Source organism: Benincasa hispida, chromosome 3 (genome assembly GCF_027475165.1).
Source record: "Benincasa hispida cultivar pf3 chromosome 3, pf3_genome.v1.1, whole genome shotgun sequence".
NCBI lineage: Eukaryota > Viridiplantae > Streptophyta > Magnoliopsida > Cucurbitales > Cucurbitaceae > Benincasa > Benincasa hispida.
Window position 1 is genome coordinate 23,944,102 of NC_143480.1, and position 18,508 is coordinate 23,962,609.

General features: G+C 33.5%; 1 protein-coding gene across 1 annotated transcript; it reads left to right on the top strand.

Moving 5' to 3' along the window:
• Positions 1–9,648: 9,648 nt before the first annotated feature.
• LOC120074505 (AP2-like ethylene-responsive transcription factor ANT) lies at positions 9,649–17,803 on the top strand. Its single transcript, XM_039027655.2, has 9 exons — positions 9,649–14,774; positions 14,884–15,505; positions 15,651–15,733; positions 15,942–15,950; positions 16,057–16,145; positions 16,232–16,305; positions 16,411–16,461; positions 16,593–16,669; positions 17,017–17,803. Exons 1-9 carry the CDS (start codon positions 14,507–14,509, stop codon positions 17,628–17,630), a joined length of 1,887 nt encoding a protein of 628 aa, XP_038883583.1. The 5' UTR covers positions 9,649–14,506; the 3' UTR covers positions 17,631–17,803.
• Positions 17,804–18,508: the final 705 nt, after the last annotated feature.

The following is an 18,508-nucleotide window of genomic DNA, read 5'->3' on the forward strand; positions in this document are numbered from 1 at the left end:
TTGCCCTTATAGTTACATTTAGCTCTTTAAGTACCACTGATTCCTCTAATGTACAATAAGTCATAGTTCTAATATGACTTGATCCTCTCTTCCAAAGAGAGGATGTGGTCACTATGTTTAAGACCTGGAATCAGCCCTTAAGGTAGCAATCTATCTACTTACTCCTGCTTCGGGGAAGGAGTGAATTCCATCTTGTGTAACTGAGTTCCCAGCTCCCCAATCAGACATCCCTAAAAAGGTAGGCTTGTTGAGTTGGCAATCTGGCCACTCTCATCCATACTAATCAAAGGACCGCCCTCATAGACAGGCAGAAGTTCCCAAAACACTCAGGATTAAGGTCATGTTACCTATGGTCGTTTTACGAGGTGTAAGTCTCAATTATCAACGATGTTATATAAAGAGACTAATCATCTTGTGGTCTGGTCTTATATAAACTCTTTGTATAGGACACCCCTGCTCGCATGTCTCCACATGAATGGTCAGGATCAAACCATCTGTAGTAGTTCACAACACTTGTAAACCTCTACAAAGTAGTCGTATCTGTAATGTCACCAGGATAAGGTATACCTTCTTTATCCTTATACTACAAACCATTTAGGTTATTACTTAAGGCATGATCCAATTGTATATCTCATATACATGCTTAAGTTTACATAAAATAACCACGAATCTTTGTTTATTGGATATGAATAAATACAAATAAAATAACTCTTATTTTATTAATAACAATGTGTACGAAGTTTACAAACTATGAGACTACAGGAGAATTAGGACACCAATTCCAACAGGTAACACTTTGGATATGACCCACTTTGTATTCAATAAAATGCAATGATCCAACGCATTTGTGTAGTTGACATGCGAGTGGAGGTATCTTATGCAATGAGTTTGTATAAGACTGGACCGCAAATAGTAACCACGAAATGTAACCATTAACTAGTTAGGTTCCTATTTAAATAGAATGACCTAGACAACTTAATCTTAATCTTGAGTATATTATAAACTTTTGTTTACGAGGGATTGTCCTTTGATTTGTATGGGTGAGGGAGGCCAGTTCGCCGACCCAATATGCCTACTATTTTGGGGTAAGACCTAGTGGGCAGTTAGAAACATAATAATACAATATGAAATTCACTTATTCCCGCCTTAAGGATAAGTAGATAAGTGTTCCCTTAAGTGGTGTCTCTAAAACTTGAACAAAGAGCCCTACCCTCTCATTGGTTAGAGAGGGGTTTATGTTTACTGGTTGGACCATAAACAGATTGTTCATTAGAGAAGCACTGGTACTTAAGGAGTCAGAGGTAACCCAAGGGTAAAACGATAATTTGACTCAGTTGGAGTTATAAACATTAGTGAAAGACTAACTTGCTGTTATTGGTCTATATCCATAGACACAGAAATATATCTGTAGTGAGAAGAGTGCAATCATGGGTCTTTAGTGAAGTGTATCCACAGTTAACAAATATTGATTCACTTGGTTAATGAGTTTAGCCAATTAATCTCATATTATTGAAGCTTCTTATCTACATGTCTATCAGGTCCCCTTGTTAGATCACTAGAGGATATTTAAGAGAGATGATTTGAATTGTTCAAATTAATTTGAGGAAACCATATATTAATGTGATTAATATATAAATGATTATGGATATGATCTATAATTCAAATTAAATTGGAAAGTAATATTTGAATAAGATTCAATTAGTTAATTCAAGTGAATTAGATTTACAAAGAATTAATTAATAGAAAGGTATTGCACATATGCATACGATGTTTATAATAATCAAATATATATACATTAAATTAGATTTAATAGTTATTTAATTAATGTGTAAATTAAATTAAATAAGTGTTATCTAATTGTACTAATTAATTAAATAAGTGTTATTTAATTAATTAATTGTGTAAAAGGAAAATAGGAAAATAATTAAGAAAAGGGTTTAGCCCTTCTCTATAAAAAGACCTCCATATGGCCTTTTTGGGAGACACTGACAATGACACTGACATTGACAATACACAACATACAAGTGTTATTGTGCAAAATTTTTCCTGAGCCACAAAGAGAGTCATCTCTATTCTCCAAAACCATTTTCTCCTTTCCCTTTCCAGATAGTTAGACACCACATATCCCTCTATTTGAATCCTATAGAATAATGAGGCTCCTCTCGTGGTAGTTTTCGAGATTGTTAGAGAAATAGTTTGTGATCAAGATCGTTGGAGGAGTCATTCGTTGGAACTTAAAAAGAATTGTTCGTGAAGCTTGAGAATCTACAAAGATAAGAATGGTTCTAATCTTTTTCCCTAAAGCATGCTATATTACATGTTTATATTTTGTTTTAGTATACTGAATATGTTTATGTAAAAATCGAATTGTGGGATGCAAGGTGTTCACAACGCTTTCGCTGTGGGATTTGATCCCTTCACTTACTTCTTCTAGGTTCAAGTTCATGCATTCTATCAAAAGTTCTAATGTCTTCAGTTTCATGCATATTGCTAGAAACTTTATTATTTTCGATTTCATGCATACTACTAGAACCTTTACTATTTTCATTTTCATTCATACTATTAAGCGACGAAGGCATAGAAGTAATTATATTCTCTAGATGTTCTATTTGATTCAAATTTTGCCTTTTTCATTGGAAATATACGTTCAAAAAATTTGGTATCCCTATATTCACATATGGATCTATCATTCAAGCACATAAATCTATATGCAACACTATTTTGAACATAATCAATAAACACACAATCAAAAGTTTTAGATCCTACCATAGGTTTCTTGAATGTAGGATATGCTACCTTAGCCAAACATCCTCATGCCCTTATGTAATTGAGATTAAGTGCATAACCTTTCTAAAGTTTGTAAGGTATATCTTATCCAATTTTTTGTGACGTATCCTGTAAAAAAATAAAATAAACAGAAAATACAGTTCCCCCTACATATTATCAGACAGTCCAGAACTTAACAACATAGCATTCATCATTTCCTTAAGAGTTCTATTTTTATGTTCTGCTATACTATTTTATTATGGTGAATATGGTGCAGTAAATTCATGAATAATTCCATTTGATTCACAAAATTCTTTAAGAGAATTATCACTGTATTCACCAGCTCTATTTGACCTTAAGCTTTTAATCTTCTTATCTAATTGATTTTCTATTTATTCTTTATATTTCAAAAACATACTACCAATTTCATCTTTTGTTTTCAAAAGATAGATTTTAGTATATCTAGAGAAATTATCAACAAAAGATATATAGTAATTTTTTCCGCCTCTACTTGTGGTGTTTTTAAAACAAGCTAAATCAGAATTAATTAATTTAAGCAATTTTGTATTTTCATAGGTGACAGGTCTAATAGATTTCTTAATAAACTTTTCTTCCATACAAATAGAACATTTGCAAAATTCAAGTGTTTAGATGCATTGATCCATTTTAATTCTTTAAGTTTCTTAGTCGATGCAATATTCACATGATCTAATCTACCACGTCACATATATCAAGAGACTTAACTATGTAAACAGAATTAAAAGCACTTTCATTCATCATATTCGCAATAGGAATAGCGTTCAAGACAAAAAAGACCATCAATTAGGTACCCCTTTACCAACAAAGTCTCCATTTTTTGTGAGGATAACTTTGTCAGCTTCTAGTACAATTTTAAGTCCAACCCGATTCAATAGACTTCCTGATACTAGGTTCCTTTGTAAGGAAGTTACATATAACATATTACTTAAGGATAAAATTTTTCCAGAGGTTAATTTTTTTAAAAAAAATGTTCCATTTTTCAAGTACTTCTACCATGGCAAAGTTACCCATGAATACACACTCTCCTTCAATAGATTCCTGATAGTCTTGGAAGTGTTCTCGGTTCGAGTAAAGGTGTCTTGAAGCTCCGATGTCAAGAATCCAGTTAAAGTTTTTTCCCACCAAATTGGCTTCTTTAACAGTAGCTATTATGTCATCTTGTTCAAAAAGATTGACTTGTGGGGTGGATTGCTGATCTGGTATTCCTTTTCTTTAATTGCATTGGTAGCATTTGTGCCCAAACTTCCCACAGACATAGCAAATTAATTTCTTCTTTTCAATCTTCCCACCAGCAGCTTTGTGATGTCCCTTCCTTTCAAAGGAATTATTCTTGCCAGGCTGCTTGTTGTGATTTTTGAATCTGTCTTTGGTAACAGTAGAAAATTCAATAAAGTTAGCACCGACTGAATTCAAATTTTCAGAAATTAACTTATCTTTTAGCCTGTTTGCTTTTTTCATACGCATGTGACTGATCAGCTCCCAGAGTATGAGATCCTTCTTTTTGTGTTTCAGATAGTTTCGATATTCACTCCAGGATCGGGGAAACTTCTCAAGCAGCACATCTACTTGGAGAATTTCGCACATCTTTATGCCTTTAGACATAATATTTCCTACCGAGTTTTCATAATCATGGATTTAAGCAACAACAGGTTTCTTGTCAATCATCTGAAATTGTAGCAACTTTATGACGACGTATTTTTTCCGTCAAGCATCATCTCCTCTATATCGAGACTCCAACAAGTTCTAGATTGCCTTAGTTGATTTTTACACCACAAACAGATCAAACATGGGGTCTGTCGTATGGTTGAGTAGATGACCACATACTGTTTTGTTGTCTTTCTCGTATTTATTAGTATCGATCTCAGAACGCTGCCTCGCTTGGTTAGAAATATTGACGGGTTCTCTGGAAGATTTGGATCAATGATAGTAGATACCTTCTTGGTAGCAGAAAGTGCTTATGTGGTGAGGATATAATCAATTCCTAGCTACTCGAAGAAGATCAGCAATTTTTTAGACCAATGATGGTTCGCTCTATCTTGTAATTTGAGCTTGGACAGATCAGGGAGGACCTTACCGCTCTTGATTGACATCTGGAGAAAATAATTGCTTTCAGAGTGTGAAATACAGATGTCGAAGAATTGTTGCATCGTGGAGGTACCACTGACCTGAAAGCAATTCGGGTGTGATCTCAGTGCCAATCGTTGTGTCGGTTTCTCCCATGGTTAACATGGCATCCAATTTCAAGCATGCATTCGCCAGAAGATGGATTGGAATCGAAGAAAAATAATGCTCATAACAGATGAAGGAAGATGAGAAAGCCCAGTACAGAAAACGATATTGAAAAATGATATCTTAGTATATATCGATGTCTAGGTTGATGAAGAAGAAGCATATGAAACGACTAGGGTTGAAGGAGAAGAGAAACGAGCATCACGGGAAGAAAAGTTATTAATGAAATTCAAATTCATTTAATATTAGGTTAAAAAAATAAATAGATTAGTAATAAAAAGTTGTTTCTTTCCCATATAAGCACAATTACTCAAATCTAAACCCGTGGTGGCACATGTGTGGTGAAAGGGTTATACTTTCATCACCACCACACTTTAAAGTTACCTCTATCATGTCTTAGTGTTTATACCATTTAGGCATTGCTTAATTCTCCAATGTGGGATAATATTTGAAGAGAATTAAATCCCGATAGAAGTATATGATCGCTTTCTTTGGTTTCTTGAAACAACTAAAAAACAAATAGACATGAAAAATGTTCAACATACCTTTACCAATCCACAATTGTAACAAAATCTCTTATTGAAACTGGTAGTCTCCTTTTTGGATTCTTCTAGTTCCAGAGATCTTCCTTGCTATGACATTGGTAAGAATCCGGCTTATGGGAACCATTTTTTGAAAGAATAGAGGGAATACGAAAGAAGAATTTTCTCATAAATTTCTCTAAGAAAATTGAGAGAATATTAGAGGGGGAGTTTTAGTGTAGTCGTAGAGATTATTCTTGTAGAGAGTTTAGAGTGTGTTCTATGAGGGCTCTTAATGGCTCTATTTATAAAATTCTATGTGTTATTGCTAATTATATTAGGATAACCCTTCTATAGAGATTTTAAATTAAATATTTAATAATATATAATATTAATAAATATCTACCCAAATAGTATCTCATATTAAATGGTTTAGAATATTTAAATTATATTTAGATATTTATCTCTCGCAAAATCTTCAATTTGAATCTCATCCAAATTAAATAATTAATTATTTGAATCCAGTTCAAATTAATTAATTAATTCTTCCTCCAAAATAACTTAATTATATGAATCTCATCCAAATAATTAATTATTTGAATCATATTCAAGTAAATAAATTCTCCCATTATTTATTTAATTTGAATCTTATTCAAAATAAATATTCTATTATTTATATGGAACTCATCCAATTCAAATAAATTAATTCTTCATATTATAAAATTAATAATCTTAATCTCATTCAAATTAACTTATAATAAATTCATGCAATTAATTGTATCCAATACAATTAATATTTTCCCTCATAAAAATGTTCAAATTTTCTTTCAACATACTTGATCCTATTGGAAAATCGAACCTCAGACCACAAGGTTAATAGTATAAACACTATGCCAATTAAGCTATACTCTTATTGGCTAAATGATCCAATATTAATTAATTAAACGAGCTTTCATTCATTAATTATAGGGCAAATCACTGTATACCTTTGGTTGAATTCTTATGCACTATAGGACAAGTTGTGTCTATGGATATAATTAATATAAGCAAGTCGATCCTTCATGAGTTATTCATAATTATAGCTGGGTCAAATGTCTGTTTTACCCCTGTAATTGTCTCTTTTTCTTAAGTACCACTAATTCTTCTAATAAATAATTTGTTTATGATACAACCATAAACTAAATCACTCTCAAGTCAGTGAAAGGGTGGACCCCTTGTTCAAGACTCAAAATCAGCACTTAAGCAAACTACTCATCTACTTATCTTATGTGGGAAGGAGCGAATTCCATCTTGTGAAGTTATGTTCCCAGCTCTCTATTTAGTCAAGTTCCTAAAATGGTAGGCTTATTCAATAGGCAACTTGGGTCACTCTCACCCATACAAATAAAAAAAAATCAACTCACAGACTATGAGTTCATAAATCACTCAGGATTAAGATCGAATCACATATGATCATCCTATGAAATATTAATCTCATCAATTAATGGATATGCAAAGAGAGATTAAATATTTCACAGTTTGGTCTTATACAAACTCTTTGTATATGATATCCCCACTCACATGTCTTCCCATAAACGGTTTAGATCAAACTATTTGTAATTATTACAAAGTGGGTTGTATCTATAGTATCACTAGGATAAAGAACCTAATCTTATCCATATACTATAGATCTTTTAGGTTATCTCTTGAACATGATCCACCATGTATGTCAACTACATACTTTTCAAGGCTACGCACGATAACCTTGGATTTTTCTATTAATAGATAAATTAATATTGTATAATTAAATTGACAAATTAATTAATTACGAGGTTTTAGGCACAAATTCCAACAATATTTTTCCATTTCTTTTAGTTTCACTATGGACTTAAGTTCAATAGTCATTTCCAACCGTTTAAATTAAGTTTTAGATTTTTTTTTTCTTCATTACGTTGTTACATTTGTTCAATACAACTTCCATCTCTTTCGTCCTTTTTTGTTGCTTTTGGTAGGTGGTTCAAAATGTATCTCGCAGGATATTTTTGTCACAATGAAATTTGGACATTTGACTGAAAAACTTCTTTTTTATTATTATTTATTTATTTATTTTTTTAAAAAAAGGGAGGTTGGCTATTTTCGAAATGAAGGTGGTTAGATTTAGCTGTACTTCTTGTTGCCCCTTCCATTGTTGTGAATTAAAGTTTGTAAAATGTTAAACAAAATTTTAAATACTTTTCTGACTTGGAGAAATATTTATTTATATTTCTAAACTTTATATTTGTATCAATGGAGAATGTATCATTTTTAAATATTGAACCTTAAAGTATATCAATCCACCTTTCTTCATATTTGATTTGAAAAATATTGTGTGACTTATAATTGAAATTATGAATGCATCAAATCTTATCCGTGTACAGATTTTTTCAAATGTTGAATTAAAAAAATACATGATTAGAATTGATGCATAGATAGTTTTCAAAGAAAATTCTCTCTAAGATTTCAATTTGATTTGCTTGTGAAAATTTAGGAGTTTAGTTGATAAAATTATAAGTTTCAATGTTTATTTAAATGATTCTTAAAGAAAGATATAAATTGATACATTTAGAAGAGTTTATATCTAAATCGATATAATTATTAGTTTATAGTTTTAATTTATATAACTTCTAAAGTTTAGAGATAAAAATTGATATTTTTCATTAATTTCAATATGTTGCCAAAATATCTTTGTTGGAATAATAAATTGGATATTGTTGGAGTTGAGCTCATGTGTTTACTTAACAAGTCCATTTATTGTAAAAAAAAATGATTATTTTGAATATCACGTAACTATCACATGACAATCGAGCTAATACGTACCTTTTTGAATGTTAAGACTTGATCGAGGCATTCCATTTTCCATACTTTATCATAGTCGAGCAACCTTGATTTGATGTAGCAGTCTATCTAAAGCCTTGTGATGTGACCTATTGTTTCATAATTTTAATAGGAGCTACTTAATTATGCTTGCTATTTACCAAACTACTTTTCCAACTTAAGGACTTACAAATTTGTAATTTATTACAAGATCCCTACAAAACTTCGTTTCTACTCTAGTCGAAATAATCCACTTTTATTTGGCTTGGCACGATTTTTTCACACATCACGAAAAGGAAAAGCTTTACTATTTTTTTCTTATTTTGCCATAAAGTACTCAACTTAGTAACATATTCAATAAAGTACCAACGTTTTATTATTCTATTACCTTCATTTATCTTAAATTATTAGATTTTATTTTCATAAAGAAAAATAAAAGAAAAAAGAAAAAATTTGGGCTTTTGTTTTTCTTTTTTGAAAATTAAAAATGGTACCAAATGTTTATTTAAAATTCTCCATCCCTAAACTTATCACTAACTGTCTATTTTTTTTATAAAAAAAAAAATTAAATCTATTTTAAAGATATAGAAGCTGCCATATATATCCCTAAATTTTACAATTGAATGGATACCTCAAAATCATAAAAATATAAACTAAAGCTCTAAACTTTAATAATTTTTTTAGTACAACCATTGCGGGATGGGAGATTCAACCTTCGACCCCTTTGAAAACAAAACTTCCATCGAAGAGAAGCAAATGAAAGACTTTCATAAAAATTCTCGTAGAATCGAGAATGAAGTTTTCATTATGGATATGCCAATTAGTAACTGAATCAAATCTCTAAAAGAATCCCACCTGTTTTGAACTTGAATAAGGGGCAAACCAAAACCAACTCCTAAAAAGTTATTGAGTAATTGGAGTGTATGTCAATACTATTTAGTTAAGCTTATTTTAACATAAAATTTGGTAAACCAATTAACTTAGACATGATGATTTCATTTTTAGATTGTTAATGTATAATTTTTACATTTGTGTACTGAAATAAACCTAGAAATCACTAGCTGTTTTTTTTTTTTTTTTGCTTATTTATGAAATAATTTTTAAATGCACAAATTTTGTGATATATTGTGTTGATTACAAGTTAAATAAAGCGAAAAATTCATTTTTTTTAATAAGAGTGGAAGATTCAAACCATAAAGTGACTATTTTAGTGGTTGTGGTTGGTGGTTTTAATTTATTCATCCTCTTGATTTACTATTGTAGTATTATTTTGGAAAAGCAGCGTGAAATGGGTAAAAGCCCCAAAACTTGCGAAAAACAGGGCAAAGGAGTTAGGGCTACGGGAGACAGATGGCGACCTTGATAGATATGGCCTGGTTTCTCTATATGACAAATTGAAAATCTTTCGCCGTTCGGTGATTTGATGATTGATCAGATGAGACGAGAGGCTGAAGAAAAACCAAAGCCTAAAACAGAGCCAGGCGTTCGCAACACGAACAGCTGGGATGCACACCAACTGTTTGTTTTATGTTCTCACCTTGTTTTAGTCTCATTTTCAGTTTTACAGTAGAGGATTTCGCTAGTTTTAAGGACCCCGTTGCTTGATTTGAACCGTCATAACAAAAGACAAAGTTAATACAACAATTCATTTCTGAGATTTTGATTACATCCTCCTTTTAGGTATATAAGGCAAAGAAAAATTAAAGTGTAGGCTGGATTCCATTGTCTTGGTGTTAAAGCAACCTGTAGCTGTCTCTTTCTTCAGTACGTTTTCTAAGTCCAACCATGTCTTACTCTTACAGCCCTTCATAGTCCAGGAGGAAAATAAGGCCAATAAATAAACACTTGTCCAAAAGTCACATTTGATATGCTGTATTAATCTCTAGAATTAGACAAAGTTAAAAGAAAAGAAAAGAAAAGAAAAGAAACAAAATCAATTCATAATTCCTGGACATTGTAGCAGAATGGATGTGAAAGGCACATCTTTTGTTCATCAAGTAGAGGTGCGAATTTGGATTCTTCCTTAAAGCAACCCAACCCAGCGCCAAAGCTAATTAAAAATTGTCTTGAAAAAAAAAAGTTCTTTCTTTTAGTCCTTCTCTCTAACGAGACTTTCTCTGTTTTCAATCTGTCTGATAACATAGGGATCCTAAGAAAGAAAGAGGGCATTTTGGTGATTCCTCTGTTAAGTACTAAGATTAAACTTAATTTTTTGGGTTGAATTTGGGTTTCTGATTGCTTTACAGCTTTGTCTTTGTGGAGGGCTTTTCTTTTCTTTCTTCTTTTGGAAGTTACAAAAACTTGAGCAATAAAAGCACTGTACTACTAAGCTAAGCCCACAAGATTTTCCACAGTATATCCCAAACTTTCGTTTATCTTAAACCTCAAAACTGGGTGATTGAGTAATTCATTTCTTATGGTCAGAGTTTTTTTTTTCCCCCTCTTTTTTTTGTTATCACATTTATGAGTCACCACCAAAGCCCCATAAAGAAAGAATCTAAAATTTGAATGGGACATGACATGTTTCTTAATTCTAGCAGAGAGAGAGATGGACCGAATGGTAAAGCAACTTAAAGAGAGCAATGGGGTTGGCAATGGCAGGAGATGGCATTGGTTTGATGGAGAGGTAGGCCATTAAGTTTTGAGAAAGATACTGTCTTTCTCTCTCTAAAAAAAGGGAAAGTGGGCAGAGAACTTTAATCCCCATGCAAACAGTAGTGTACCCACACACAGTTATGTGGTCGCTCTCAGTTCGGTTGCTATCCACAATTTACTTTTTCTGTTGACCTCTGTCCATTTCTGTAATCTTTGCTTTAGATTTTGTTTTGGATTGCATTTTCTGTTCTTACAAGAATATCATTTAATAAACCATTTCAGTCTCACTGTGTTTAGAGAAGGAATTTTAGGGCCCTATACGCCTATTCTGTTAGCTAAATACCCCTTCTTTTCTACTATGGATTTTGATGTCCTAAATGCCAGAGGTTGTAGGAGTAGTAGAGCGCTTTTGTGTAGGATCAAACTTAGGGGGGGGCTGGCTGTTGCTGTGCTGAGGCTCGTTAAACCTTTTCTTTGGGTTTCAAATTTATCCTTTAGTTCAGTTTCAGTCCAATTTTTTCTTCATTTTTTGAACCTTTTTGATTTGACATGTATCACTATATTTGAAGTTCCTTTGGCAATGAAATGCTATTGGTCATTGTGGGTTATTGTGGGGAAGGAGGCGAATGATGAAGTTTCTCATCATTGCTGCAATCAAAAAGAGAGGGTTTCTCTCTTTAATATAATTTCCCAGTTTCAAATATTACAAAAAGGAGAAATAAAAAATCCCACTTTCCTTTAGAAAACCAAATGATGTCCTCTTGAAAATCTGTCTCCAAGAACTTAGTCATGCAAAATTACATGCAAAAATATAAATATGGTGGGAATTATATTTTTCATTTCAGATGGATGGGATTGAGACTTGAAAAGGGACCCAGAAATGGGAATTTGTAATCATGAGAAATTGGACTCTAAAGTCTCATTTTTCCAAGTTGGTTTGCTGATGCTTAAGACAGTTTGTTCCCAATTTTGTTTTTAGTCCCTCATTTTTCTAAAGATTTCGTATATTTAATTATCAATGATTTCTTTTGTTTTATAAACTTATAATAGACCTTTTTTCTAAACAATTTTACAATCATAGCCACTTTGAAAGCCAAAATATCATTTAATAATATTCCTTAAAATAACACACAAACACACACAAAACTAGTTTCTTATTATTATCTTTATTTTGAAATTTACTTTTTGAAATTTAGTTCAAATTTTAAATATTGAAAACAGTTTTGAAAATTTTTCTATTGACTTTTCTTAGAAACAGGCAGGTATTGAACAAGCTTTTTTAAAAAGAGAGATTTGAAGACAAAACCACTATGAAATCTGGATAAAAAAAAATAGTTTTCAAGAATTACTTTATGTTTTTGGAAGTTAGCTAGCATTTCAAAAGGATTCATAAAAATTGAAAAGAAAAAGAAGAAAAAAAAACCTAGTAAATAGCCTTAATTCTTTTAGAAAAGAAAACAATAAATTAAAATAAAATGAATATCCAATTAAAAACAGAAGCATAGTAGAAAAAACTCGACAACTCTCAAGATGTTAGAACCATGGTGGGGAAGGAGAATAATTGTGAATGTTTGCCGGTCCTGTAGCCACCAAATCAACCACTTTTAATTTGCTCAATAATTGAAATCACTGTGTATAATTAGATGCAGCTAAGAACAGAGTATTTGCTAAATTAGATTTTTGAAGTTTCTCAGTATTTGGTAAATAGTACTATTTGTCAAGAAGTGGAATTGGCAGCTTTCAGAGGTTTGATACCAGACAAATGCAAAAGATCTCACAAAATTATTTCTTTTATCTAATAACTCTTCACCATCTTCTTTCTTACCGTTTGGTTAATTTTCACCTCCTTGAGTTAACTTTACTTTAGGTAGAAAAGAGAGGTGAATATACATTAAAAAGATTTGGATTGAGATGTTTATTATTCGAGCTACCTATTAGTCAAAAAAGAAAATAAAAGCATCAATTACTATTGATTTGATGGCGACGTCATCATAGTATCACTCCCACATGATGTACAAGTAAAGACTACATCTCTATTGATAAGAGGTATTTATGGTAAAGTTCAAATATAAAAACTATGCGCGTTTTGACTCAACAGTATATAAAATTATATGAAAAATAGTGTGTCCAAGTCTAACTTCTCAATCATAGGCTATACATGAATCAAATGCTTTCTGCTCTGATTTAGGATTTGAAAATATTTAAATGTAGCATATTTGTTTGTGTAGGCAATATTTATAAGCATGTGCTGATTCTGATGTGGGAAAAAAACAGGTCAAAAACTCTCGAAACGCATTCCCACCAAAAGCTCAATGGCTAAGAAGAAGATTCTCCCAGGTCTTAATTGGAATGAAAAAGTGTTGTTTAGTTGGTGGCTAATGGCTGGCTATCTGATCCAACGCATTCAACGAGGTGCCATTTTGAAAAAAAGGAGTTTCTTTAACACTTTATTTTTGTTTTTCCTCCTTCTGAAGCAGTAAGCAGTAAGCAGTAAGCAGGCACCGAATAAAAAGACTACAAAATGGAGGGGGCGAAAAAAAAAGGCTTACACGAAGAAGCAAAGGCAAAGGCCTAAAGACTAAAGAGTATGATCCATATCCATCCAAGTAACAAGGGGTTTTTAGTCAAAGGATGAGCAGTAGAGTAATAGGGAGAAACGGCGCCGTATGAGGAGAGTTTAATTATATATATATATTTGTTTTGGTGGCTGTAGCTGGCAAATGGCTACAAGGGTGGTGTTTGGGATGCGTAGGTCCAAGCAGTACAGAAGCTGCTGAATATATGAAGTGACTAAAGGGACAGTTTGTCTTCCGTATGTGTAAATCTAATTCAAGGTCTACAGAGGCTTCATCAGACCATTTAATCACATTAATATGGTGGAACCCACTTCAACAGACCCCACTATTAGTCAATAATTTTGAAAGGGTACTTCACATTTTGCTTAAGTGGGGTGGGGGTGCCATTCAAGTCTTTAGATTATACAGAGAGCAATGAGAGGCATCCTCCATCTCTCTTGTTGTATTTAGTATGCCAAGGATTTGCATGTTTATAAAATCATGCCTTAATTCCAAGAGCATAAAAGAAGTAAAAAGGAAAAGGGTAGGTGGAGAGAGAGCGTAGGGTAAAGCAAAAGGATGGTCTTTCTCACACACAGATCCCTATAGAAATGCACCAAAGGCAAAGCCATGCTATGCCTCCCAACGCTCATTCTATTTGCTCCATTTATACCCCATTTGCTTTCTTCAAACAAAGAGCAGGTTGTTTTGTTGGTAGTGTTGGCTAATAGACTTTGAGTTGTAGAACTTTGGGTTTTTTGGTTTTCTTTATATGAAGGGTTAGACATGTTTCTCTCTGCTGCTAGCAAACAAACAAAATATATCCGGTTTCAAAGTGGGGGTGAAATAAGGATTTGTTGGAATCATTAGTTTTTTTTTTTCTTCCTCCAATCATTGAGATTTTGCTCTAAAATTTAGAGCATTGTGTTGAAAAGAGGGGTAGATTGAACTGAAGGTAGAGGGAATTCCATGAATAATGTTAATGGCAACAACTGTAACTGGCTAGGTTTCTCTGTCTCCCCTAACGTTAACATGGAGCTTTCTTCTTCCTCTGCTACTTCTGTCTCCCCTTCGATTCCTGCAAATCTTTTTCACTCTCCATCTCAGTTTAACTATGGCATTTGCTATGGTGTTGATGGAGAACATGGTGGATTTTATTCACCATTGTCTGCCATGCCACTAAAGTCAGATGGCTCAATTTGTTCAATGGAAGCTCTCAGCAGGCAGCATCCACAAGGTTTGAATATGCTCCTGTTACTCTGTGCTCGAGTTAAAAGAAAAATAAAAAGCTTAATTTTTTTTTTCCAATCTTATTTTGTTTTATTGTTTCCCTTTTGGGTTTGAAGTGGTAAGTAGCTCTACTCCAAAACTAGAGGATTTCTTTGGTGGTGCAACTATGGGGTCCCATCACTATGAAAGCAATGACAGGGAAGCTATGGCTCTCAGCCTAGACAGCATATTTTGCCATCAAAACCAAACTCACGAGTCCAACAACCAACCCTTTGCACATTTCTCATCCTTGAGAAGCCGTGAACTGATGCTTCAAGACTCGAAGGTAATCCTGCCTGATGGGTGCAATCTGCAGCAGCAGCAGCACCCAGCAGTAGCCCAGAGTGATATTTCTGGTTTGAAGAATTGGGCTGTTCCTAGAAACTATGCTGCCACTAACAATGGTTCGTTCGAGCAGAAGATGGTAAGTTGCATGAGTGAAAATGGTGGTGATTCTGGTCCCATTAATGCCATGGCTTATGGAGATTTACAGTCATTGAGCTTGTCTATGACTATGAGCCCAAGCTCTCAGTCAAGCTGTGTCACAGCCACACAGCATGTCTCACCTGCCATGGCCGACTGTTCTGCCATGGATACAAAAAAAAGAGGCCATGAGAAGGTTGATCACAAGCAAATTGTTCATAGGAAGTCTTTAGATACCTTTGGACAGAGAACCTCACAGTATCGAGGGGTTACAAGGTCTTCCTCTTCTCCTTTCGCTAAATTTCTTCACTGCACAATTCGTCATTTTTCTTTGATCTACATTATGGGGGGAAGCTACTTTGTTTTGTTTTACTTATCTTCATTTTCATTCCATGATCCAATGTTTCATTATGTCAATCAGGCACAGATGGACGGGTAGGTATGAAGCACATTTATGGGACAACAGTTGCAAGAAAGAAGGTCAAAGCAGGAAGGGAAGGCAAGGTAATAAAAATCCCCCCCACCCTCACCAAGAAAAAAGAGTTAAAAAAAAACATTATGGTGCTTCTGTTTCATCCATGGATCCACATTTTGTTGTTTCTTTTTGTTCTTGCTAAAATCATAACACACTCAATTGGTTTTATTTCTTTGTTTTCAATTTTTATTTATTTTTGGGCTGGGATCGCCATTGGATTCAAATGATGATGTCCAGTGTACCTTGGTAAGCATTCAGAATCTCGACTGAGTAATTATTGGTCAAGTTTTTTTCCCCCTTGTTTCCCTTGTTTAATGATTAATCAAGTGGTTCCAAAAATTGGTTTTTTTAGGAGGTTATGATATGGAAGAAAAAGCCGCTAGAGCTTATGATCTTGCTGCACTCAAGTATTGGGGACCCTCCACTCACATTAACTTTCCTGTAATACTACTTTTTTCTTAAATCTAATTTAAAATTTCTTTAATAATTGTCATGCTTTACTCAAAGTTAATCCTTGTTCTGAGCAGTTGGAAAACTATCAGAAAGAATTAGAGGAAATGAAAAACATGAGTAGGCAGGAATATGTCGCTCACCTGAGAAGGCAAGCTCATTTTTACCATGTGTATTAATTATTTATGGTATATTCCTTCAATCATATATGGACAAAAACTAAAAATCTAAAATTTGTAATTCAATCATCTCTCAGAAGAAGTAGCGGGTTCTCGAGAGGGGCCTCAATATACCGAGGAGTAACAAGGTCTAATAAGTCTCAACTCAAAGCTTTGTAATAGATTTATGATCTTGATCATTTTGCTTTTGGACTTTATGTGGCTTTTTCAGTGAATCTCTGTCTGAAGTTTCTCTGTTCCCATTTATATTATATTGCAGACATCATCAACATGGAAGATGGCAGGCTCGTATTGGCCGAGTTGCTGGTAACAAAGATCTGTATCTTGGGACATTCAGTGAGTGCTTTTAGATACTTTTTTTATGTGAATATTTTGATTGAGTAGTTTGAATTTTGTTTCCTGTGTTTTGCATCTTACTTGTTAAAGCTGTCATAAATAAGTCATGTCCTAGAGTGAAATTGAGTCTCTTTCTTGCTTTGGGAATGGTAGGGCTCACATTGTAAAACCAACTATTCTGAAAATAAGGCTGTGCTTGAGTCGCTTTGTAATTGTTTAATCCTTTTCTTGGTTGAGCAAAGATGCTCTTCTACAGATGCATACAGAAGTACAGCTTTTTTACTTTGATTTTTAATTTTTGGTTAGAAGAAAAGTTTTGTAATCCCTTTGCTATATGAAATCGTTAGGTACTCAAGAGGAAGCAGCTGAGGCCTATGACATAGCAGCCATTAAATTTCGAGGAATGAATGCGGTTACTAATTTTGATATTACGAGGTATGACGTGGAGCGGATCATTGCCAGCAATACCCTCCTTAGTGGTGATCTAGCTAAGAGAAAGCAGCAGCCAGAGTTTGATAATGAATCACTTAGACAAAGCCCTCATACTCACAATAGCAATTCAGAAGCTATGCCTCTGCCCTCACAGAGTAGTAGTCAAAGTGAATCAGACTGGAAGATGGCTCTTTATCAGTCATCACAGCAGCTCATTCCGAAGCCACGAATATTGTCTGCGATAAACGATGATGGATCACAACTTGGAGTCGAAGATTCAGCCAGAATGGGAGCTCATTTCTCCAATCCATCTTCAATGGGGACTAGCTGCAGCTTGAGCAGCTCAAGGGAGGAGAGTCCAGACAAGACAAGCCTTTCGATGGTGTTCGGAATGCCTCAATCGACATCTAAACCATTTACTGCTTCGGCTAGTAATATGAACTCCTCCTGGATTGCATCTGCCCAACAGTTAAGGGCAGCAAATTGTATGAGTCAGTTGCCAGTTTTTGCTGCCTGGACTGATACTTAAGAACCAAAAAAAAATCCATTTGATATTTCCTGATATAGCTTATTCCCATGTTGAAAGATCAAGAACTTCAACACTCCCAAAACCATCCTTATCAGGTAAAAGTTTTTGTGAGAAACATTCTGAAAGATGAGGAATATTTTAAACCATAGACAATTGAAGTTCAAATTGGAATCTCTCTCTATCTCTATCTCTATCTTTCTGTTTTTTTTTTTCTTTTGTTTTTAAATCATAATTGAGTTCTCAGCTTTATTGGTGTTTCTGAAGTACAAAAATGAACTGTGGATGAAAGTGTGGCCCAGCAAAAAATAGAGCTGATGGATCAGCTCAGTTGTGGCCTTTTGCTTTTAAAAGCCTTTGACCACAAACAAAAATCCTTTATCTATCAATCTTCATCCATAACATCATCATTACTGATTCCCTCTTTTTTATCTTAGCTTTTCTGCAAAGTGACAGACATTCCTTCCATAATCCAAAGAGAAAAATTAAAAGGATTTTTTCCCCCTTTCAAGTGTAGCAAATTAAACAACCGTACCAGGATTAAACATGTGTTTGTTTACAGACATATTGGCCCATAATTGACAGAAAAAATTTCTGCTTTATTTAGAAAGAATATGCGTTTATTTCAAAATAATAAATAATAATAAAAAGCGTTGTGTAGTGCTATATACAGTCCTTTTTCTCCACATTTATACACTCACTGTTCAATCATGATGTTGGGAATTAAAGCAAAGGAATTCTAAATCCTAATAATCAAATTTTGAATTATTGTGAGCAATCTAAATTTCCATCGTGTGCACGTACCTTCACACGTGGGGACTCATAATCCTTTGTACTTGGCAGGTTGATCATAAAATCATAATTTCTCCTTTTTTTTTTTT